Source organism: Ischnura elegans, chromosome 5, assembly GCF_921293095.1.
Source record: "Ischnura elegans chromosome 5, ioIscEleg1.1, whole genome shotgun sequence".
NCBI classification, from domain to species: Eukaryota; Metazoa; Arthropoda; class Insecta; order Odonata; family Coenagrionidae; genus Ischnura; species Ischnura elegans.
Window position 1 is genome coordinate 34,870,046 of NC_060250.1, and position 26,947 is coordinate 34,896,992.

A 26,947-nucleotide genomic window follows, 5' to 3' on the forward strand; every position below is an offset into this window, starting at 1 on the left:
GAAGTGAATGCACACTTATACATAATTCAAGATTTTTATTTTGATAGATATATTTTTTGAAAGCAATTTAATCTAAAATATATCCAAACACAATAGTTTAGCAAAATTCAACTGAGCATCTACAAAATAACTTGGGCAAGTGCTTTAATTTTCTTATGATAGTTATGTAAATGTGGAATAAGGTTTAGCAATGTGTATCTTACTTGGAGAGGAACTCAAAACAGCTTATTAACTCGTCTTACAAATAATTCCAAACACATTTCGAGGAAATTATTAGATATGAACGTAGTGGTTCACCTATACTTCCAATACTGCAAATATTTCATTATAGATTTTGACTTTAGCTATCGATTCTTCAAAACTTCCATAAAAAAGGTGAAGGCTACTTCATAATGGCTAGTTTACATGATACATTAACATGTATGAGTTAATGTCTGTTTGCATGAATAATTATTGAAGACCAAAGTGTAAAGTGTACCGATGCATGAACCAAATTAGAGCAGCTTCTATTTTCTATGCATGCATTTGCAGAAGTTGGGTGGTTACATGAAGCATTTTCGTGTTCACTCATGCTTTTACACATGCAGACGTTAACTCGTACAGGTTAATGCAATGTGTAAACAGGCCTCAACACATTCAGCACGGAGCACTTCAATTGACGTAGTCCTGTCCAAGCCAAGATACGGAGCATCTCAATTGACGTGCTCTGCTGGCCGGGCCGGGAGCCCTTTCTTCGCCTCCGTACGTGACTTATATCCACTTCCAAGTATTCCGATCATGTGTATGGTCTTCAGCAAGCTTCCCTCTTTCAAACTGTGCACCATTTGTGAAAATCAGTATTTCAACAGAAGTTATGACGCAGAAACCTCCCTATATTTTTCTTTCATATTTTAACGGTGGATTTTGACGACTTTAATGAAAATCGGGCCCGCATTGAATGTGTTAAGAGTGAGTGAAAAGGTAAATATTCTAATGATTGTCTTCACGCTTAATTTTTGAGACATTGAGGTGAAAAAATTGATTGTTATGCTAAACTGACTTATACAGTAACCTGCTCAGAAAAAAATTCTTCTACTTTCAGATTATTTCCTCGTTTAAAATGGCACATTCATTCACTGCAAAATTTATAAAATATACTTTATTTTTAGAAAATGATAGCAAATTTCACAGCAACTTAATTATCTTATTCTAATTCCACGAATGGTTTTACCTTTGCCTATTTAAAATTTATATCACCACATGGTAATATGGTTTCTACTGAGATCCATTGAAGCTCAAGCTTTAGGAGGAGGCATTTGAATCATGTTGCAGTGAATCATTAAGACTGCATATCCAGCATAGTTAGACAAAGAGAAATACTGAAAATTGCTCCAGCAGCATCTAGACTGCTGGCAATCCTTTGGTATGTAACTAAGATTTTGAAAGGACTTTTAAAAAAGATCTTACCGGATGACATTTGCTTGGGTTGTTGTCATGGATATCATTACAGGCTATCATCTAATCTAGTTTTGCTTTAAGAGCTGTTTTCCCTCATTTTAAGTATTGATCATAATGATGATGTATTTTATTGGATATATCCACAGATTGGTGAAGCACATTCCAATAAAATACATCATCAGTATGATCAATACTTAAAATGAGTGAAAATACAAGTGAACAGCTCTTAAAGGAAATCTACATCCGATGGTACCCTGAAATGATACCCATTACAACAACCCAAGCAAATGACATTCTGGCACTATTTAGCATACCATGTAATTGATAAAATGTAGCTGTATTTTTCATTATTTATTAGCAAATATCAATCACTGATTACCCACAATTTAACCTAAATAAAGTAAGTGTTACTCAATTGAACTATGCATGCACTTCCCTACAACAGTAAATGACATGTAGGTCGTGATTTAATTTTTGGTCACAGAAGAATCTATCATTTAGTAGTATGTGCCTATAAAATTTGTAATTTAAAAACTAAAATGAGAGTATTATGTACTAACATTTCTAGATTGAATTGTAAATTCAACGTCGTCCCCAAGGCGAAGTTCATCTCGTATTCCTTTTGTCTCAGAAAAATGGAAGAATATCTCTCTAACAACATCAGCTCTCTCAATGAAGCCAAAATTATCCTTCATGGAGCACACCACTCCCTGGTACCTCACGGGATGGGCAGCATTTTCAAGTCTGACATGCCTGGCACCCAAGTTTCCACTCCTGAAAGACCAAAAACAGAAGCAAAAAAACGTAAAAGATTTCCAGAACACGTATAAATGCTAAAGCTACTATTATTGATTCGTATCCACAGATTGGCGGAGCACACATCAATAAAATACATCATCATTATGATCAATACTTAAAATGAGCGAAAATACAAGTGAACAGCTCTTAATGCAAAACTAAATCCAACGATACCCTGTAATCATACCCATAACAACAACCTAAAATAGCTACGTGAATTGCAAATCAAAGCATAACATATTCATGGTTCAAAAACAGGTGGTTAGGGCAACCCCAAACATCGCTATGAAATCACATCACTATTTTCACATCAAGTAAAAAAAGCATAACAATAACCTGGTATTTCGGTGATGATGCATGATGACAACAGTACGTCCGTCAACGGCGATACCAAGTTTCGATTGACACCTGATCGATGAAGCTAGCGGCGGAGCAAAACTTATCACGCCAAATAACGAGGAATAATCGTAACGAAGGTATTAAATATACACAATTTAGAGCACTGCATCAATGAATGGGTGTACAAATGAAGCCGACTCATCGCCCGGAAATGGAATCTAGGATAGGAACGTTTCGCACAGAAATCGAAGCTCTGTTAGTCAAATATACTAAAGTCCCTCAAAATATCATAGGTAAAAACAGCTCCGAAGGATTATGATCACTAAGAGGGCACGTGCTCAATTTAATTGTAAACGACATTCACTCAACTTCGAAATAGAGAAACAGACCTTCTCGCGCAACATTTGACGTGTAAGATGGGAATTCCTAAGTTTTTCATCTCCTCGAATACGGAAAAACACATAAATATCGACAAAAACAGGTGGATTCCATTTCCAAAATACGACTACTAGCTACTGATAATTTACGGTTGCGAGAGGACTAGTGACTAGTGTCTTTGAAGATATAGAGCCACGATTACAGATTACACTTGGCAATTCGAGCGCCATTTTGGGTCTAAAGCAAAGGAGCAACTCCATCGCCAATATCGATGAAAATACCGATTACGAAAGAAGAATGCATTTATCAACCCCACCGCAATACGGAAACACGAGCAAATTACTAGAATAAAAAAAATAGTTTTATTAAAAACGGCGTGAACATTATTTTCATCAAAGTCCAGTCGTTGGCAGTCCCAAAGTAGATGGCGACGATGACGTCAATATATGCGCCCCACTACGTACACAGGACCCACTCTACTCGCGGACTACAGGCATTGCCCGACAACAACGCTATCTGAGGGCACAAATATCACAACATCGCAATAACGATAAAGTTTGCTGTCTGCTGCTACAAAACAGACACGGAAAATTACGATTATGGATATAAAGAGAGGATTCCTTTGCACCTAGGATGGAAATATAGGTTTTTCGCCTAAAAAACAAAGAGAAGCACAAAATGGATAAAGATTAAAAAACCATATTTATTCCAGTAACGACGGTTTCAAGAGGGTAACCACTCAAGAAAACCACAAATAAACTCAACCATGAGGCTAAATATGACGTATTAAATACGTCAAACGGAGAATTTTAAGTAGCAATAAAAAGGTGAATCTAATATCCAATAATATTCCTGCGTGCTGTATCAAAACAAATATTTGTACACAGCAAAGCAATAGGAAGCCTTTCACATTACACTACTTCCATTTTTTCCGTACTAATTGGTTCCCTTCCATTTATGGGTATGGTATCCTCATTCCTATTCAATCCCAGGAATGATTTTTTTAGGAATGCTAATATTATTTGCATTTCGAACTCATAACTTTGCAACCATGATTTCAAGGATAGTGCTATTCCTTTTTAAAAAAAATACCTCTTTGTGCCAACATCTGGAAGGAAAACAATCACGCCAGGATTGAAGAGAAATATGAACTGATTCAACACTGAATATAATCCTTCAGAGAACACAACTATTCATGTAGCCCACATATTTAAGGTATGCTGCTTTAGCTAACAGAAAGGGTTTATGCTGGAGGTGGGTTTAACTGTTCATTTTGATGAACCGTTCACTTTGAACCTGTTCAGTAAAAAGAACAGTTCAAAATATCTGTTCATGGCGAACAGTCACGGTCATTCAGGTAGAAAATACTGTTTATCGGACGTTTAGAGTAAATGAAAGCTTAGTGTGGTATCACATAGTTTGTGCAGCTTGTCATAGTAATTTCAACGGAAATTCTGCCCTGGGCCTTCACTTGGTTATCCGTGTGCGGGACAATATCTGCTGTCCACTTGTAGAATAAGCCAGAATTAATATTTATCAACCCAGCGTCCGATGTTATTTTCATATTTAGCACCAGAAAAGTTTTTAAAATGCTGATCTAATGAGCAATTTAGACATTCATACCCAGCTAACTGTTCTTTATAAATATCTTTAGTATATACGACATGTGAATCTCTCTCTTAAGACTCCTCGGTAAAATATCAATTTTTTCTCCTTGTTTCAGCCTGTGTCAGGTATTTATCCACTCTAATAATGCAATAAACTGTCAATAATAGCATGCGTAAGACGGTGAGAAATAATTACCACATATGTCTGAATATAGTCCCCCATTTTTTTCCAAAAACGCCTGTGGTAAAAGTAAAGGGGGGACTATATTCAAACACATATTTTTAACTTTTCCCGAAACTGAAGCCTCAAAATTAGGGTGGGGGGACTATATTCGGAGAAATACGGTAGTTTCATTTGCTAAATTAGTACTTCTGGTATCATGTAAAAAAATAGTAAAATATGTTACACCAATGGAATTCTGTAACATATTTAAATATTAAACATGGAAAGCAAAGAAAGAGTTAGCGCTTTGAGGTGTATTTACGTGCAATTAAGCTAAGTGCTCACAATAAAATATATAAAATGTCGCAATGTGAAAAACCTAATGCCATCAAATAATTGCCGAAGGTAAGGTATTGTTTTCATTCCTTCGAAAATTATGGATATATGCCCCAGTAGACTTTCTCTGAAAGAGTACCAAGTGCTTCCCCTTCGATGTCTAATTACACTAAAGACAAGTAATTTGAGGAAAGTTTGAGCCAAATTTTTGTTTCCCAAAATCACCAGTTCCGACCTCTTGAAGCAACGCAGTAAAATACAGACTAACCCCGTTAAAAGCTAATTCCATAATGAATAATTAAATAGCAAAATATAAAGTGGATATAACATAGTTAATTTCTGTTTAACTTTTCCGTTTGCTGAAATATATTTTTGCATTAATATAAGTAATCAAAATAAAGTTTTAAATTAACTTTGAACCATAGCACAAATTACGAACAGATAACCAACCCGTAAATTGACCGCGAACCTGAACCATCACATCCTGTTAATTGAATGCAAATGTTCAAATGAATGCGAAATCAAAATGAACGCAAGATCCCAAATGAACAGCCAGATGAAATGAACGTCCTCCGACAAAAGAATACCCTCCGCAAAATGAACGCCGTGGGGAAAAGAACGGCCTCTGCAAAATGAATACCCTGAGAAAAAGAACGGCTAAAACGAACCCAATATTTTGAACACCCATTCGAAATATTAGCGCGTTTAAACCATTCATCAGCTATCCTGTTCCTTTTTTTATACGGAGGCGAATGGTAGAGAAAGAAGGGGAGGGGCTTGGTTGCCTATGGCGCACTTTGGTGGCCTTGGATGGTCTGCATCTTACCCACCATCTGTTGTAGCTACCACACTCTTGATGGAGTAAGCTGCAGTTCAAAGTACCTCTTGGTGAGCATACCTAATGGACCGAATACACCGCGTGTGCAGTGCAGTCATGAACAGGGAACTGGAATTTTAGAGCACTGTACATTTTATACCCGGTTAATTACAGTGAACAGTTCCTTTTGGCAGTTCGGTTCTTTTTGACCCAACTTTAGTTTATGCAAGACTTGATACTTCCGAATGAGCCCTTTAGCTGATAAGTGCACCTCCATTTACCAGAATATATAGACCCACAAAAGTTAATGCCCAAATACATGATGATTTTGGTTTACTGGAATGGAAAATGTATAACTGAATCAACCAAATTAGAACACATTCTATAGGAATGCTAAGGCAAGCAAAGTTACAAAAGTGCTCCCAGTAACCACCAAACTTGTGCATTAGCACTTTGGGTAGTTACAAAATCACATCACTGCTCAAACTGAATCTGTGTTTAAATGAAGCATTTACCCCTGCAAGTAAGCAGCAGGAAAAATGCTTAGGTAGATTCACAATTTCAGCTATTTCCTGGACAAACATACGTGCATTTGCCCAATTTTGGGGCTTTGCATGCAGCATTTTTGATAATGAATGTGTTTACTCCTCTACCTTTGTGGGTAAATGCATAGTGTAAACATAACTTTAGTTTAAAATAATGGTGCACTGATGTTTAGGAACAAGACTGTATTACAGACTTCACTCTAAGTAGCATTGATATAAAATGATCAACAACTTTAAAAACTGGAGGAAAAGACTTTTTAAGGGAAGCCATATATAATGAATGATAGTATTAGAAAAAATTCAGATTCTCAAGATTACAGAAATATTTTACTCCCAGTAATAAAAGAAAGGCTAAAAAATAATGCATCAATCCAAGGGAAATTTAACATAACAATTTACGATAAACGCAATTCATAACATCATATATTAACTTACCATGGCAAATAACTACATAACGTACCTAATGTATGTTAAAAATGTAGAATACATTTTAACTACTTTCAGTGATCACAGGATTACAAACTGTGATAACACAACATAAATTAAACTTAACACCTTGCTGAGAACGGCATCGCTTCCATTGCATACATATATTTTTACCACAGATATCGAGAATTCCAGAGTAAATTCTTAATTTCTCTGATATTTAAAGAGAAAATAAAATTCTCTGAGATTTGTAAAAGCCAAAATAGTAGTACGTACAGCAGGGTAGGCTGAAAAATTACTGTAATCTTGGGATCAAATTTACCAAGGGCAGAAAAGTTGCCTACTGATACTAGGGCCTTAGATTTGAAATTTTCTAAAATTCGGGATTTTATACAGTAGCAATTCATTTCCATAGTATTTGTGAAGAGGTACAAAACAATCTTAAACATGGAAAAGTAGAGGCCGCCTATAGGATAGTGAGGAACCACTTCAAGGAAAAGGGCGTAATATGTATGTAATACCCTTAGGAACAAAAACGGAGAACTAATGATTGAAAACGAAGAAAAATGAAAGAGATGGAAGGAATATCTGGAAGATTTGTACAAAGGAAGCAGCCTCAGAATGAATGCTATCGAAAACGAGAGGGAAGTGGATGCCCATGACATGGGAGCCCCAATTTTAAGATCGTAATTTGATGCGGCTATAAGAGACCTCAGGATAAATAAAGCGTCTGGCATTGATGACATTCCTGCAGTACTAATTAAAAATTCAGGAGAGAAGACGTTAAACCAGCTATACAAAATCATTAGTGAAATGTATTCGACAGGTGAGATACCAAAGGATTTCGAGAGGAACATTACAATCCCTATTCCTAAGAAGAAAAGAGCGGAGAACTGCGGAGATTTTAGGACCATAAGCCTTACTACACATGCGTCGAAGATACTGACAAGGATCATCTATAGAAGAATAGAACGAAAAGCAGAAGAGTACTTGGATGAGGACCAATTTGGATTCAGGAAAAACAAAGGCACAAGGGAAGCAATATTGGCCCTAAGACTGCTCATAGAAAAGAGAATGGAAAAGAACAAGCCAACATTCGTTGCGTTTGTGGACTTAGAGAAAGCATTTGACAACGTGGATTGGGGCACGATGCTTGGAATCCTAAAGGAAATTGGGGTTCTTTATAATGACAGAAGAATCATCCACAGTTTATACAAAGACCAAGTAGCGGTGATAAAATCAGGGCCCAGCTGTGAAAAAGCAAGAATTAGGAAAGGAGCGCGACAAGGCTGTTCATTGTCACCCGTAATTTTCAATGTTTACATCGAGAAAGCCATTAATGAAATCAAAGAAAAGGCATTGGGAGTGAATATCCATGGAGAAAAAATAAGCATGCTAAGATTTGCCGATGACATAGCCGTTATAGCAGAAACAGAGACGGATTTGAAAAATATTCTGGTTAATATGGGTAGGGTAATGGGTAGATATAAACTGAAAATAAGCATGAAGAAAACCAAGATCTTAGTATGCAGCAGAAGAGAAGAAGTCAAGACTGACATTAAAATAGGGAAGCAAAAACTGATAGAGGTGGATGAATTTGGTTATTTGGGAAGCAAGATAACTAGCGACGGGAGAAGTAAGAGAGAAATTATCAGCAGAATAGCCCAGGCGAAGAGAGCATTCTACCAAAAGAGAGACCTGCTTACAGCGGTAAACTTAAATATGGAAGTAAAGAAACAATTTATAAGAACCTACATTAGGAGTATGCTCCTATATGGAAGTGAGGCATGGACAATGACCGCAGCGGAGAAAGCAAGGATAGAGGCCTTCTAAATGTGGTGCTACAGAAGGATGATGAAAATCAAATGGATTGACTGAGTTAGTAACGAGGAAGTCCTAAGAAGAGTAAGAGAGAAGAGAAGCCTCATGAAAACCTTAATAAGAAGACGATACAACCTTATGGGCCACATCTTGAGACATGATGGCCTGATGAAGACAATCGTCGAGGGACAAGTGGAAGGAGAGAACGGAAGAGGAAGACCTCGAACAAAATATATGGAACAAGTAAAGAGAGATGTGAAAGAGAAGAAATATGTAGGTGTGAAAAGATTAGCTGATAGGAGAATTGAGTGGAGAGCTGCGTCACACCAATCCTAGGATTGTTGACCAGTGATGATGATGATGACTCTTCTTCAAATATTTCTGCATGAAATAATAATCAGTTCCATGCAGGACATACTCAAGTTCCATGCCAGAACACCAGAGAATTTATGGGCTTGGAACTGCATACCTTTATATCATATACAATATCCTGTTGCATAGAAACATATTTCTTATTTAATATAATTTTGAATAATATACTTATACAATGTAAAAATATCCATAAAATAATGCAGCTAATCCAGGTTACATGAGGGACTTATGGAATTTGTGTTTATGTTAAGACTACTGGCTAAAATAATCATTAATTTTTAAGAAGGCTATTATACGTCTCATTAATATTTTTACGAGGACTTCACGAATAAAACATGGTAAAAGTCACAAATTATGCTTCTCCAAATTAAATACATTGTCAAAAATAAGTTCCATGTGGGATAAGCTCATCATGACCACGCAAGGTGTAACTCGCAAATCAAAGCCAAAATTCCGTGATTTGCATTGCGATACCTAACTAAGATTGTTGGCAGTAATTGACTTTTTCCATTAAAACTGTAATTATACATTTTCTTATTAATTATTTCATTTTACAGCCAAAATTGCTGCATGAATCAACATTTACTTTGGCATGGGACACCTAATTTGTGGGCACTTTGAATAACTACTCAATATAGCCACAGGTTATGATTAATTTTAAAATTACATCTTTTATATTTCATTCAATATAGGATCTTACACTGAACTTCAACCATTAAGCTGATTACAGTGAAAAATAAGTTTCAGCAACCAATATTTTATGAAGAAATGTTCGGCTACAAGTGAGAAGCATGTCAGTTACATTGGGGCACTTGTGAACTCATTGACATGCAGGTATGCTGTTGACTGCTTTTTGCTGCAAACACAGCAAATTGTACAAAACAAAAGCACATTGAAAACACAGTATTTTCACCTTAATGAACTACTTATTTATCAAACAACGGTTTACCACATGAATTTGAGACTGAGCACTCCATGTTAACTTCATTTCTAACAGATCGCCGGCATTTACAGAGATTAGGGACTCTTGGTGAAGGTTTATTAAAGAAAGATTAGAAACTCTTGCTATGGCGAATGCCAACACTGTAAGGGCCTCGTAAAAACAGATTTTTTTTACATGCTAATCATAGGGTGAAGTGACGGTGCTCCAGCTATCTCTCGTAATGGTGGGGGTCTCACAATTGCCCCTTACTCCCTTTAATGCAGTTCCAAAGTAAAAACTTCCATCTTACGACAAAAGACAGTCCAAACTCAAAATGCAACCACAAATGATGATACCGTAATGAATGAAGATACCGTATTTGCACAAATCTAAGACCAGGTTTTTTTCCCTTCCAACTCCTGCAGAAAAGAGGGATGGTCTTACATTCAGATGCAAAATTCTTGACGTCAATCAGGTTGCATAATTTACGTCGGAAAAAAATATGGAAAATGGAGTTTGCCACCTCATAGCTATACAATGAAAAACCAATGTCAAAAATAGCTGAACAGTAATTTAGCTTATTTAATTTTGCGTTTAAGTAAATAAACATTTACCATTTTTTTGGCAGCAGGCAAAGATTCGGTGCGTGCCGATCAGTCGCCGGGCGCACTGCTGCTGTGTCTGCGAGATTGCCTCCTCTACTCTGGGTTCGGCTCTGTTCAAGTCAAAGCTTGATCAACTCACAAAATGTTTGTGTGATTGGTTACAATTTACCTTAACTGTAACATTGAAGCCTCAATGCCGTCATGGAATAAACTGCTACAAAGTCGTTGCATTTTCCACAGAGCAACGGTAATAAGGCAACATGAAATGCATCTGATTAGAGAGATCGATTCAGTTGTGATCCCGTGCCTTTCAGAGTATTACGTTGGCAGAGAAAAGAAGTCATTACACTGCCGCTTTCAAAAGAAAAGTTATACCATTTGCAGAGAAAAATTCCAATTCTGAAGCTGGAAGAGTATTTGGTGTTTCGGAATGTAATGTTAGATGCTGGAGATATGATTCGATTAAGATTTTCTTGCGTGCAGCAACAAGGAGAGCATTTTCTGGACCTCAAAAAGGAAGGTACGAAGAATTGGAAACAAAACTTAGTGACTTTGTAATATACCAGAGGGCTAAAGGACTACCAGTTTCTAGCGAAATTATTCAAGTGAAAGCAAAAGAATTAGCTTGGGCTTTGGGAATTCTGCGGACTGAATTTGGAGCTAGTCGATCTTGAGTGCAAAAGTTCATGGCTCGGAAAGGATTTTCTCTTCGTCGGCAAACTTCGATTTGTCAAAAACTTCCTCCGACTTTGAAGAGAAGCTGGTTGAATTCCAGCATTTTTTGATAAGAAAGCGACAAGAAAAAGGATATCTTCTTGGCCAAATAGGTAATGCTGACCAGACGTCGTTTATTTTGATATGCCCTGTGCACATACGGTGACAAAAAAAAAGGGGATAAGGAAGTGAAGATACTTTCTGCCGGTGCTAAAAAACAAAGACTGACAGTTATGCCATGCTGTACCGCTGATGGATTTCAACTGCCACCATACATAGTTCTCAAGCATAAGAATGTGCCCAAGGGTGAGAATTTTCTTTCAGGAGTGATTGTAAGAGCAAATGAGAAAGGGTGGATGACGAGTGAAATGGTAGTTGAATGGATGAAATTGGTATGGTTCCAACGGCCGGAACACCTCCTCAAATTAAAGTCTCTACTTGTTCTGGATTCTTATCGTGGGCACATTACTCAGGCTGTGAAGGATGCAATGAAAGAAGCAGATAGTGACTTGGCCGTGATTCCAGGAGGTATGACATCCCAGCTGCAGCCTTTGGACGTTTGCTTTAATAAGCCTTTTAAAGATCAATTGTAAAGGTTTTACACAGATTGGTTGGCATCTGAAGAATGTGAGCTGACGCCATCTGGACGTGTAAAGAGGGCTAGTGTATCTCAGTTGGCGCATTGGATTTTAGCTGCATGGAAAGGAGTGAAAGAGGAAATAATTATTAAAGCATTTAAGAAATGCGGTATTTCTAATCTAATGGATGGAAGTGAGGATGATGAACTTTGGCAGAGCAGTGATAAAGATTCAACTGGAAATAAATGTGATAGTGAAGGTAACGAAAATTATTCTTCGAGAAATATTTTTAAAAAATAATTTGTAAATTAGGTACGTCACCAAGTGAAAGTATCTTCTTTCATCATTTCTTGTTGAAGAAGCAATAGTGTTACATGTAGAAAGAACTTGTCAATAAAACTAGTAGCTATAAGCATTTAATATGTTTGCATTTCCTATTTTTCTGTTTACGTGCACATATGTTGATAACCTTAATCCTTAAGTATTTTATCATTTATTGATTTTGATGAGAGTATTGTTTTATGGCCACTCTGGAATAAAACAACAAGAAATGCCTTGGACTTCTTGTATTAATCGCCCAATTACGACGCGGGTAGTGAATATGACTGTCTGGTCTGCAGCTCTTTCTCACGATGACCGTGGTGGCAGGGTGTGTATAATATTTCACTGACTACTGACTTTCCTATCCTCTCCAAGCTCTCAGCTGCATCTTGGTGGTAACAAGGTGATAAGCATGACTTTCGGGTTAAAGTAGGGTATCATCATTTCGCCTAGCACGTCAAACAATCTCGCATCGCCATCGCATCAAGCAATCTTGCGTCGCCATGACGATTCATCGCGGCAAGCATAAATAGGTGATGGACTCTCGTGGCAGTACTCGCAACTGTGGGAAACAGGAGCAGCGTTCCGCTACGTCTATCATTCATATTATTTCCTCTATATTTTGGTGCCAGGATCAATAAAATAATATAGAAATTTAATATATTTATTGGAGTTGCAACCTCGAAACTCTCGTCACGGATTATCAAAGCAAACAGCAATCAGAAGATAAACAAAAGATACTGAATGCAAAAGACAAAAACAACAATTAAAATAAATAAAAAATGCATATAGAATAAATTTAAAGGCAACAGTAATCGTCTAACAAATTATTTTCCAAAATAATTATTTTTCCCTAGTGGAGTTCCAAAAAATGGGGGGTCGTCTTAGAATCGTGTTCGTCTTAGATCCGTGCAAATACGGTATCAGCAGATATGTATAATGGAAATTGTGTGGCACAAGAATGATATTAGCTTATTTTCTTCCTTGAATTATGATTGCATACTTTTTCATTCACTGAGCTCCAACCATCACAAAGAGGAATTCTACCGATGTCTTTTATCTACATGCAACTATTTTGCAGCAATGAGAATTGGCATTTTATTTAAAACATGTTTTTTCAGGTGCTGTTTTCCTCGGTGAAAGCACATTTTTTTTATCAGAAGTTCCTCTTTTATGAAAATCCACTTGTGAAATAGCCAGTTGCTTCAAGCGCAAGGGCTTTGTAGAAGTTTTTATAACAGATATGTCAATCTCTTTTCACAAGCAGATGCTCTCAAAAAATTTTTAACCATTCATAATGACCTGAGTTTGAAACCTAATATTGAGATAAGCAGTTCCATGAGAGGAGTGAAAGTCCATGCTGCATTATGTTTTCGAGTTGGTTGCCAGGCGGACGACCCTGCAGCAAAGAACACAGCCTGAAAGGACTCTTTCAATATGAGTCATACAAAATTGTTTATGAAGTTAACACAATCAGTTTTTCCAAAATAGTCACATTCTTCACACTCATAAGATTAGCTGCAATTACTTATATTAAATTTAAGAGTTGAAATTCACAATTGGTAATTACTCATGGCAATGTATTGGAAGTGGGATTACCTCTAATTGGAGAATTTGGTACAGTAGACTGTCGTTAATGCAAACAATGTTATTACGAAGTTCTCATTATTACGAAGCATATCATTGGTCCCAACGAAAAAGCCCATCCAATCTATAGAAAAGGAAACGTTATTACGAGGGTACGCACTTCAGTCCTGGCAGTTACAAATGAACTTACGAAGTTCCATGAATAACCAACGGTATTTAGGTGGATTTACACTTCGCTAAATTTTAATAACTGCGCCACATTTAACCCTTTCCCTACTAAAGAGGTAAATATAGGTGTGGACATTTCTTGACCCGGGAGACAAAAGATGTATATTTTCGTCGGAGATTTTCCAACACAAGTGAACGAATGCCGAATATATGCGTTTCCTAGCTATGCCCCTTTTATGACGGCTGGGTGTATGATGTCTTTGTTTCGGGACCCAATACTTCGGGGTTTAGGCTTTACCCTAGGAATCCGGGAGCAGGTACCCTGACCCCTCGTCTTTTATTACCCCTCTGAGCGGTGAGAGTCATGGAATTGTTTATGCAGTCAGTTTTCGAAATAAATATTTGTTCTTTTCTCAAAAAATATAAACTAAGAATTGAATTCTTTGTCTTTTGAGTAGCGTTTACAATTTTAAAGTGAAATTCTACAAGAAATATTAACTTATATCTCAAGTTCTGTATAAACATCAACATGGAAATTGCTGCTGCATTAAACATGCTAACATTGACCTTAGAACTTTGTTTAAAATATGACATGCTCAGAAAAAAATGAAGAATTAAATTCAATGTCTGCAATTTACATGCAAGTAACAATTATCCACGCACCAAATACATATCCATAATCCATAAGTTGACCACGAACTAATGCCACAGGTATGGTCGTAAACCCGGAAAGGAGGGAGCACAACTACCCTTGGAGTCCGAGATAATGCGGAGCCCTCGCTGGGAGGGGTCGAAAAAGCATGTGATTATCCGCGAGACTCTTCTAAACGAATGTCCTCCAAAGATGCTCCTTACCATGAGAAAGAAGAGTCTATTGGGGCTCAGTACAGCAGTCATGTTAACCCATTTATGCCTAGTGTTCCATTTTTGGAACACCTGACACGACATTCTAATTTAATGACTACGACTCATTATACACCAATATGCCACGGTTTTTCTTCCTGTGCCTCTTTATAAAGATTTAATGTATTATGGGGCGCAAAGATTAGTCAGTTTTGCCAACCCATCGCAGCCAGTGTGTTGAGAAATATCGGTCTTTTTTTTCAAGTCAGTTTTTCTGAGACCATCTTTAATGTTATATTATTAACTATTTTCCATTATGCCCAAATGTTGTACATTTTTCCCGGCATGTTCAGTAATAGTTAACTTAAAGTGCTTAATGAAGACAATTTTGAAAAAACATAATTTGTTTTAGTTATAAGCTTTTATTTAACAGTGCTCCTTTTGGAACACTAGGCAAATCCACTACTATAATGCGTGCATTCAGGCACACTGTAATATTCACTTTAATTTTAAATCAAGCAAGCAATTCGATGTGGAACCATTAATAAACTTCCCGGTTCATTGCTCATCTCATTCATGGTTCTTCTGACAAGAACTTTGACAATGCAGACCTTTTGCTGATACCGGATGGTGGAACTACTGAAAATTACGGTGCATCAGCTTCTGCTTCGCCTCAACCTCTTCTTGCTCAAAGAAAAAAGGTAACCAAAGTTGTGCGCAAATGGAAGAAAGCCGATCTGACTGCCCAGCCAGTAGGAGGTAGTTTCAGAAGAACAAATCACGAAAATGAAAACCCTAGCAGAATATTTAGAACTCTATCTGGATATTGAAGTGAACCTTGAAACTTGAACCTGGTTTTTGGGAGCAATTTTCCTGAGTGGCTACGTCTCTGTTCCGAGACGACATATGTTTTGGGAGAAAAGACCAGATTTGCATAATTCTCTAGTTAGTGGTGCAATGAAACGTGACCTTTTTGATACAATATTTTCAAATTTGCATTTTGCTGACAATTCTAACTTGAACCACATGGACAAGTTTACCAAGCAGCGACCTCTAATTGAGCGTCTGAATGACATTTGTATTAAATTTGTACCAAATGAAATATACTTCAGCTTTGATGAGGCCATGATTTCCTATTTCGGTCGTCACGAGTGCAAACAGTTCATTCGGGATAAGCCTATTCAGTTTGGGTATAAATTCTTGCATGGTCCAACGCGTCTAGGCTACCATTATTGGTTTCAGGCTCATCAAGGAAAAAACCCGAACACTCAATACCAATAATATGATGTAGGTGCTTCAGTTATTTTGCGATTGACTAAGGCACTCCCAACGCAGCATCCTCGTAAATACCATTTTGTGTTCCATAACTTTTTTTACAAGCATTGCACTCCTTGATAAACTTCACTCAATGGGCAACCAAGCAAGAGGCACAGCAAGAAAAGATCGCGTAGACAAACCTCCTTTACTATCTGATGCTACCCTAAATAAAAAAGATATGGGCACATTTGATTACCTAATTGATGGAAAAGTCAATATTGTTTGTAAATGGAATGATAACAGTGATGTGCCTGTTGCATCTTCCGGTGTCAATCCTCTGCAACAGTCAGTCGTTATTCTATAAATATTTAATCAAGGTGTATAATCATTATATGGGAGGAGTGGACTAAGTTGATGAAAATATTGACAAGTGTCAAGCATCAATCCGTGGAAAGAGATGGAACTCGAACCCTCCGGTTATACTGCTTTGAGCTGGCTTCACAAAATGCTTGGCAATTGCATAAAATAAACGATGTGAAGCCAATGAATCTTCTTGAATTTCGTTGCCGTGTGACCTGTCACTATATAGAGACATATTGTCATACTGCTGAGCCTGGTAAGAAAGGGAGACCATATATGAAGCGTAACTTTGACTCACGTCATGATGGCATGAATCATTATAATTAGAGATGGGTCGAATAGCAGATTTCTTGAATTCGAATATTAAATCATTGCTCGAATATTCAAATACCTCGAATTTCGAATACCTCGAATACTAAATGATGAATGCTGGAATGTTTGACTCGGTTGCCTATGCAGCAGGCAACACAAGATTTTGGGGAGTAATTTTGATTTACTTTAAAGGATTCGAACAGGAATTTAGCTGATTAATGAATATTTTAATTTTATGGAAACAATTGGGCATATAATTAATTCAACTAACATCGCTTTACCCCCACTTCTGCTGCCAAGTGCTAGCTGACAATCTGAGGCATTTTGCAAAATACAAGCTCTTTTCCACCGGATTTTCTTCAATTATTTTCAGTCCATCTTTGGGAGTTCTCGCGAGATAAGAAGATGAATTGGAATTGCTATCAGGGAGAAACCAAATATTCTGTGAAAATATCCCTTTGTCTGGGACTGTAAAAATAAAGATTTATAGCACCACTCATTAATTGTAACTTGATATATGCTTTCGGAAAAAAATACCGCATCAACTTCCGAGAAGCTCTGCTGCTCATATCGAGTTTCGCCAGAATGCTAAGTCTCCGTCGTATTTTGACATTTATTTCTTTGCGTAAAATGCTTAAATAAACTCAGAAATACGTCGTGTTTGGTCTTATTCTTTTTGAAATTACGCGCACATTACTAATATTTCAATTCAATAAAGGTGTAACATCAATTGACGAAAGTTATTCTTAGACACCTTTTGTGCTAATAGATGACTCATGCAGCGGTTGACCTCCACAGAAATGGAGAACTTCGAAGCTGGTAGGAAAAAAAAGGTCAGTGGGGGAGGAAAGGGAGGGCCGGAAACACGTTTCTATTGTTCTCGTGTAACCCGGTATTTTTTCGAAGCTAAGGTCTTCGTAATATGATCCCTGCGCGAGCTGTGACCTTTTTTTTATTTCGAAGAAGAGGAAAGCCTCAGAGGGGTGGGCTAGTGCTGAATGGAGAGGGATACCGTATCTTGGGAAATGCGCTAATGTAAGTACCCCACGGTACTCACACAGCAGTTGACCTCCAGAAATGGGTAACTTCGAAGCACGTAGCCAGAAAAAGGTCAGTGGGTGAGAAAAAGGGGGAGGGCGTGAAACACGTTTTTATTGTTCTCGTAACTCGATCTTTTTTTCGAAGCAGGGGTCTTCGTAATGCGATCCCTGCGCGAGCTAGGACCTTTTGTTTGATTTCGGAGAAGAGGAAAGCGTCAGAGTGGGTGAGGCGAGTGCTGAATGGAGGGGGATAGCGGATTGTGGGAAATGCCCTAAGGTTGCTATCCCACGGCACTGAGGTTCTCCTGGTGGGGGGAATCGGGGATTTTCGGATTTTTTCACCCGACGATTTTCGGTTCCCCTCGTCGAACTCTTTTCACCGCTAAAATCCACGAATTTGATGTAATTCGTCAACTTGCGTAAAACGGCGCTGCGAGCACTAAATGACTACAGTTCTCTACATTTTTTCGAGTCAACTACCAACGACGTGCGTGCGACAGTGTATGACGCGTAATTCAAAGTATTCGAGGTATTCGAGGCGGTACTTTTCGCATAACTATTCGAAATCTCGAATATCGAATACTTTCTAATATTCGAGGTATTCGAGTATTCGCGGATACTATTCGCACATCTCTAATTATAATGTAAAGCAGGGAAAGCAAACTCACTGTGTCCAATGTGACAAAAATACCACTTTTCAATGTTAAAATTGCAATGTATCCTTGCATGTAAAGTGTTCACCTTGATATCATTGTTAATAGTGACTTAATAAGAGTATTAATCTAATTTTTTGCATGTTATCAATGAGTACGTCATAGTAGTGGATTTGCCTAATGTTCCATTTTTGGAACACCTGGTAATTAATAATTGGCAAGAGATACATTGTTTTTTCTTTCGGATATTGTTTTCATACGTATTCTTATCTACAATATGCAAAAATCAGGGTAAAATTAGCATTTTTCAAACCTTCGGCATAAATGGGTTAAGAGGAAAACTCTGCCACATCGAAAGGGTTAGCTCTCCTCGTGTACTGTGCCCAAGACCGTCAATTATGGTTCTTTCTTCAGTATACACACAACATCATATAATAAGCTTCATTCCTAAGAAATAGAGGTTACCCACTCAAAAGCGCTCATAAATTGGACGTACTGTTAGTCCTCTTCCTACGCACATTTGAACTTTCAAAGATACGAGCATTCAAAAATTTTATATTTGGCAGCTTTCGATTTGGCCAATGCGACTTGGCATGGAGAAACTCACACTTTGAGCATAATCTGAGCAAAGTATCTTTGAATCTGGTGTGATGTTAGGAACTGTTCAGCATTTTCCCCATTCTTCCTTACCGCAAAGAGCAATTGTTTTGGCTTCGGCTGCGTCTCACGCCCAGCTAGATCAGTTTGACACAATCATGCCTTGCATACAGTCCGGCCGGCGACAGATGTCTGATGACAGCACAAAAGGAGGGGCGTAAAACCTTGCATCAGCAAGGTTTGGAGCCAATCGCTGTCCTCCAAATGCCCCTTACACCCTTGCCTAGTCATAAAATGTTGTCAAATGCAATTGGAGCACCGAAATAAGCCTGACCACCAAAGCAAGCCCTTTCTTCAAATGACCAAAACCAGGGTTCCCACTCTACTTGAATAATGAAATTCACGGCTTTTTCCAGGTTTTCACGGTTATTTTTCAGATTTTTCACGGTTTTTTTCAGGTTTTCACGGTCCGTTAATAAGCCAACAATAAGAAAATCACTGGCCGTATATGAACAGAAAATTAACGTACGCGACAAACGCCGTGAACGTTAACGCCGCAATGAAAAGTGATATCTGTTATGACGTGATCTATCGTTTGCAAAATTCAGGGCCGACAAACGGACCAGCCCAACCGCGCTCTTGCCTGGACGCCGAATACCCTTCGGACCTTCTTCCGTCCGGACACCCGAGGACCTTTTTTAATTCCTCGCCGAGAGATAGTTTTTTGCGCACGTTGTTATTACTGCACAGTGGCCGAATTTCCCCCACCCCAATCTTTCTTATTTAACGGAAAATATTTTATTTAAATTGTTTATAGAATATAATAAATTGATTCTTTCTTATTTAACGGAAAATATTTTATGAAAATTGTTTATAGAACATAATAAATCGAAAAACAATTTCATACACTGTATTAGCTCAATTCTAAGACGAACACGATTCTAAGACTACCCTCCTTTTTTGGAGCTCCACTAGGGGAAAATTTTTTTCCTAATAACGAAACGATAATAAAATGAATGCGGAAAAACGATCAATTCTTTATTTTTTTGCTAGGTTGCCTATGTCCCAGGAAACGCAGGATTTTGGCGAGTAATTAAGATATTCATCAAAGGTTTCAAACAATACTTTAGATAATAACAGGAATAGTAGTACTTTATCAAGACACAAAGGTCATATTGTTGATTCGACCCATATCTCTTTCAAAATTCTGAAGGAAAACGCCACCTCACTAAAAAAAAGTTTGCTCTCCACTCAGCATTTACACTGCTATTATGGATTTCAGTCTGATATAAAAATTCATATCCATCAAACACCATTTCCAGTACATGTATTCACGAAAGCAATGTGCATGTTGTGCCTAAAACAACCGCATTCGCCGGCGCAGTGACTGGTTGTGAGATAGATGACGAAGGCCAAAAATAGTCTATTACTTGAATTGTTCCTGTCTAATGAATATATTTTAAATATAATTCAGGTAGTGTTGTGTTACTTTCCCACGGCACTGAGCTTCTCCCAATGGTAGTTCCATCCCTTGGGAAGATTACAACTATGTGCTTGTCGTTATTAGCCATAAATGACACATTGTATTTATTTCGTCTCATTTTCGTCAAACGATGGATGCGGGAAAATTATGCGTCGGAACCGCAATTATCAAACGATCAATGCGAGAAACGATACATAGGGGAACGATATATGCGGGAAAAAATTACATTGTCTATAAGGAACTTTATTTGGGACCAGAAACGGCGAACGATCAATGCGGGAACGATAGATCGAGGTTCCACCGTATAACTTTTCTTTTGAAAGCGGCAGTGTAATGACTTCTTTCCTCTGCTATCGTAATACTCTGAAACCAAAACTGAATCGATTTCTCTAATTCATGTTCCCTTCAAACTTTTGCTCTGGAAAAAATGGAACGACTTTTGTAGCAGTTTATATCGCGACGGCATTGAGGCTTTAACGTTACAATCCTCGGCGGGCACGGGGGCACATTCCCCCCAGACACTTAAAAAATATGCATTATTCTGAATACGGTCATATTATCATTGCGCTCGTTTTGTATCATGAGGTATCCTTGTGCCCCCCCCCCAGGAACAAAATCCTGGATACGGCTTTGCTTGTGCTCCCCCACTCCCCAGAAAGAAATCCTGGATCCGCCTCTGGTTAAAATTTAGGTAAATTGTAATCAATCACACAAACATTTTGTAAGTTGATCAAGCTCTAACTTGAATGGAGCCGAACCCAGGGTAAAGCAGGCGATCTCGCGGACACGGCAGAAGTGCACCCGGCGATTGATTGGCACGCACGCTTTACCTGCTGCCTAAAATGGCAATAGTTTTTCACTTAAACACAAAATTAAATAAGCTAAATTACAGTTCAGGTATTTTTGACGTTGATTTTTCGTTGTATAGCTATATATATTAGGTGACAAACTCTAGTATTCATAATTTTTCCTGACGAAAATTATGCAACCCGATTGACGTCGAGAATTTTGCATTCGATTGTAAGACGAACCCTCTTTTCTGCAGGAGTTAGGAGGAAAAAATACCTTGTCTTAGATAGGTGCAATTAGGTAAATTATAATTCACTTGGTTTGAAATATATAAAGACATAAAAAATACCTGCTGAAACATGTTATTTTCACTTTCACTTTACTTTATTACTCGTCAAATATTTCCACACAAACTTTCCGGTTGCGACGTAAAACTGGCAAGTCCCAGGTCGACGCATGCGAAAATCGTGTAATGCTCTGTTGCCATAAGCGGAAATCTTCTCTCGTTTTCAGGCCGCAACGCGCGAGAATTAGTTACGTCGCGCCGAAAGCTCGCTGTCGCCCGGTTCAAACTCAGGGAGCGTTATGTCCACTAGTGATGGGTCGATCATGAACGATTCGATCAAAAAGATTGAATCACTAGGTGAATCAAATGACTCATGATTCATTTCGTTAAACAAGTCGATCATCAATCACTCCGAATTCCGGTATCATATCAATCATCCCGGTTTCCGGTTTATTTCAAAATTTGGAACGATCGGTGCTTGATCTCTTTTCGACAGGGCAGAAATAGTTGTGAGAAAATTAAATACTATGTTATAAAGAACTGAATACTTGTGTAATCTTTTTCTTATATGTTTTCCAACAGTTATAAGTATTAATAACACCAATACACGTAAAAGGAAAATATTAAGATGACTCTTAAATTGTAGGAGAACGTTAAGAAGTAGAAGTTAAAGCTGTTAACATTTTACTGTGCCGTTAATAAAATTATCCTGCAGATCAGATTCATGGGTGTGGTGTACTTAGTGTTATATTTTGAGATATATAGTTAGAAATTCTTCTATTAGTGTTAAGAAACTGTGGCAGTTTTGCCTTCCCAAATATTTTCATGACACTACTTCCTTCATTTTTGCAATGTAATTTACTGATCTAGTAAATCACAATCAAAATAGTATATGAAATGATAATATGGATAGCAATCAGCGTTACCAATGATCTTCGCAGATGAGGCAGTATTTATTCGATTATTCAAAGTGATTTATTACATCCATTGATTGAGTCTTGTCGATCTTGATTCCTTTTGAGTCTTTTCGATCATGATTCCTTTGAGTCTTTTCAATCATGACTCCTTTGAGTCTTTTCGATCTTGATTCATTTGAGTCTTTTCGATCATAATGATTGAATCAATTGATTGAATCATTTATGTGACTCGAGTCAAAATGATTGAATCACCAAAATGATCGACTTTGCCCATCACTAATGTCCACAGCGAATAGCAGGTTGTCAAGGTTAGCGGTCTTCCAATCAGAGGATTGAGGGTGTTGAATATACGTTCAAATTTTTCGACACAAATGCCATCTAGATTTAGTTTAGAAAGCGGTCGCTGCAGCCAGTGGGAAGCCTAATTGGATGGAAGGAGGACTTAGGAGTGACCGAGGGAGGGGAAACCAAGCCAGTCGAGGAAAGTAAACAAGCTGATGAGAAGTGGTGTCATATTTCAGGAGGGGGGGAGAGAAAAGGCCTGCCCTGGGGAAAGATGTTTTTTTTCTTCAGGCAACATTCGTTCCCACGCTTTTCTGACCCATGCGACGATGCTCGCCACAATGAATAGACGTGCGCTGGCTACGAACGAAGTTGAAAATTTCTGGGAAGGTATTATTATCAAGATTGAGAGATTTTTAAGGTTTAAGGACGAAATTCACGGCTTTTTCCATGTTTTTTCACGGTAGACGAAATTCACGGCTAATTCACGGTTTTAAGGTTTTCACGGTTGAGTGGGAACCCTGCAAAACATTCTTCTATTGAGGAACTGAAACAAATTTTCTTGACTTATATATTTTCGCATAATTTACTCACGTATACTACATACTGTTTTTTTCTATGATTCCTAATAGAAACGTTCATACGAACTTCGTTATTATGAACTTCCGGTTTTTCGGTGACTTGAACTTCGTAATAACGAGAGTCAACTGTAATTACCAATGACAAAATACGAAGATTCAAGTGTGATAGAGTGGAATGTATTCATATTAAAATAAATACTGGTAATTTTCCACCCATACTTTTAATATAGTAGTCGTGAATACGTCATGGAATTTGTGACAGGTGCACATTGAAAAATATGGACGGGCAAAATATTGATGTTCTAGTCAGATTAAAGATGTTGTGACATTCTCCTTCATTTACAGGTGGTCTCATCATGATTACTTTCATGACTTATCTACCTTCGCAATTTATGGACGTAGAACTAATTCAAATATTTTGAATCCTTTAAAATCACATCTTTATTCATAAATTTGACGAAATTGATCAGAGTTTTCTCGTAACTTAACCCTTTACTCAATACTACATCATTTCCTCCGATACATTGGCACGTTTTGTTAATATTTTCTGTGTAGTAGTGTTACTAATATGCAGGTTACTGATCTATCCACCATAAATATCATTAATCTGGAATTGGACTGTTCCCAAGCATTCAGGATTATTGATCTTCTACTTCAGTAAAAATAAGTTACCTATATATATAGAAGCTACCATCAGTTTCAAAGAAAACTTTGACCAGGATAAGAACAAGCATGTAAGTGAGCAAAGGATATCAAGTACAAAAACCAGAGAAAGAAAGAAAAGTGAATATTAAACAAGCTCTTGAAAGCTAAAGGTGTCACTTATTGGCTGAAGGGTCCTGATGGGAGTCAGTTGTTAAATAGCCCCACATAAATTACAAATTAACCTTTTTGGGCACTGGTAAAAAGCTCCACTAGGTGTGTCGTTACAGACACACTTTAAGGGCAAATTAAATTAAATTTGGCAGAAAAAGGTAACCACAGCAAATAACAATCTGGCAGCTAATGGTTTAAGTAAAGTAAAAGTCCAATTTAACAACAGAAGAAGATCCCTAGAAAATAAATAGCTAGAAGTTACTAAATCAACTATTTCAATGCTAATTTAAGAAACTATTAGGTTACAATAACACATGTTGCTGATGCATAACAGTCATTGTCTCATAAAAATGGTGCAAAATGACGTTTGATTTCATGAACTATCATCAATTGAGCCAATGTTATTGATCAGTGAAAGCAATAAAATTCCATTTTTTATGTAAATAAAAAATAACAAAGTTGTTATACTAAATTTTCTTAGCCAAGAAGAATAGGGAATATCAATGCACATACCTTTGGTTGGTGGCAATTTGAAAGCTGACACGATCACCAGCTAATAGGTTCACTCCCCCACCCTCCACATCATCTTTTCCGTACGGAAGGAAGAAGCATTCTCCTCGGTTTTCATAACTTATGCGTCCTTGCAAATCGCCTCCCGCACCTTCAGATCTGAGCTCAGTGGTGACGGTTCCAGTCACTCTCTCCTCACTCAGCACCTATGGCAAAAGAGTCGGGTCACTGAACATGCTACCAAAAGCAGGATCATAATTTTAAGCCTAGAAGTTAACTTCATCTCAACATGCCAAAAATATTAATTTATTTATATTTTAATGAAAATGCACGAAATAAATATACTAGATCATTTAATCACCTAATTTAAATAGCAGCAAATATGTATATTTTAATTTTGATCACAGAAAACAAAAAAAAATTTCCGCCAGGAATTATTCTTTTACTTGTTTAAAAAAGAAATACAAAGAGCGACACTTCCACGATAACAATGAGTGAAGTTTCTCATTTTATTATTCTATTCTTTGTTGTTCTCTATTCTGCAAATCACATATTTTAACTCCATTTCTTACACTTCAATACTCATTTTTGGAATGGCAGACTAAGTCACTGCCACAGTTGTTCATGCTATACATGCATACTCAGGGAATACATCTGCTATTTAAAGTAAAAATTTTAAGTTCATCCAGGCCATATCACCCACCTACGTGGATATTTATGAAATTTTTATCACTAGTTACCACCACAAATTTAATAATCAGCAAAAGATGTCCAATCTCACCCTATTCAAGACATGATGGGCCAAAGCTTGGGAAGTCAATAGATAAAAATTCACAGCTTAGTACCTAATTGACTTATTACCATGAAAGTTTTAACTCTAGCCTAAAAAAGCACATCTGTACCAATGAGATATTTCCACAACCATTGCTGAGCTATTAAAGATATACATAATTTTTCAATTAGCCAAATTTTTGCACTTGAAAATATTAATTCATATATTCACAATTATTACCCAAAGACAAAGTTGTTTAATCATTGAATTTTTTTAAATCTACTCAAATAAGTGCATTACTTGATAGTGATACAAAAAAGGATGTATTTCAACTGCCACTATGAAAATTTTGGATGCTACTCCTTTCCACCTTGGTGATGGGGATTTTCAATGCAATTTGTACGGATCATTAGCATTACTGTATCAGATACAATCCTCGATGACAAAATGCTCAATAATGGTCAGTGAATGAAAGGCATGGCATCAAATTGAACGATCGTACATTTTTTCACAAAATATTTAAAAAAATAACACTTGGCTCACATCAGTAGAATGGAAAGAGAGACAAACTATTCCATCAACAATGAAATGACTCAATATTTCACATATTAATTAAATTTTACAAGTGCTAAGTTTCTGAAAAATACGTAATTAGCCTTAATAGGGTAGTTTCCATCATCAAAGAAAACGAAAGGCATTGATTGCGATTCGTTACCCACCATTAGTGTATTCATAATACACAAATTATTTGGTTTTTGAAATACCGGTTTAGACGAATGGCAAGGGTCAAATTTTATGCTCATTTGAAAAAGGCCAGATTGGCGCCCATGAGATTCCACTCCACGTGACGCCACAGGGACCTAGTTTCTACACGAGAGGATAGGAGTTATACATCGTCTGAGGTTACCAATGCATGCACGAGGCACAGAGCTCAGGGAAACATGTCTTAATAATCGCCTATTAAAACTGGCTAAGGTCGGAAAGTTTTCTTCGTTTGATAAGGTTTTAATAAACCTTTTTTTAGCCAAGCGCTACCAGCCAGCAAGGTACTCAGCTACCCGCGAGCATCCTGCATTCTATCAGCGCTCAGAGCCTCGATCAAGGTCACCTCACAAGGCGGGAGGGGGAACCAGAAATGCATCGGTCGGACTTTTTCCCATAATTCCTACTTACTCGTCGCGTTTTCGCACGCTTGAAAATTTTCACTTTTCATTTAATCGCAAAAAATAGATATCGTCATTTAAAAATCTAAAAGCGTGAAATACGTACTCCAGGAGTAATAATCTTTCGATTTAGGCAATAAAAAAATAATAGGAAACCACCCTATTACAACCATATTTTGCATTGTGTGATAAATACATAACAAATGTCTTCTTTATCCTATAAAAATGATGTCTCTCAAAATGATGCCTCAGATGTCTTCTTTCTCCTTGGAAATGATATTGCTGGTTCGAAAGGGTACATAAATTTTAATTCCACATCATTTTAGATAATACTAATCCTAAAGATATTTGA

The 26,947-nt window shown here is 37.3% G+C and overlaps 1 protein-coding gene across 2 annotated transcripts in view; it reads right to left on the bottom strand.

The window, feature by feature from the left end:
- The window catches only part of LOC124158701 (cold shock domain-containing protein E1), a 57,605-nt gene that overhangs the window by 25,446 nt on the left and 5,212 nt on the right, over nt 1-26,947 (bottom strand). For both annotated transcript variants that reach the window (XM_046533937.1, XM_046533938.1), the window contains exons 4-5: nt 24,664-24,866; nt 1,998-2,211 (exon numbers count right to left, since the gene is read on the bottom strand). In XM_046533937.1, the coding sequence (XP_046389893.1) occupies nt 1,998-2,211; nt 24,664-24,866 (417 nt within the window). The remainder of the gene's footprint in view (nt 1-1,997; nt 2,212-24,663; nt 24,867-26,947) is intronic.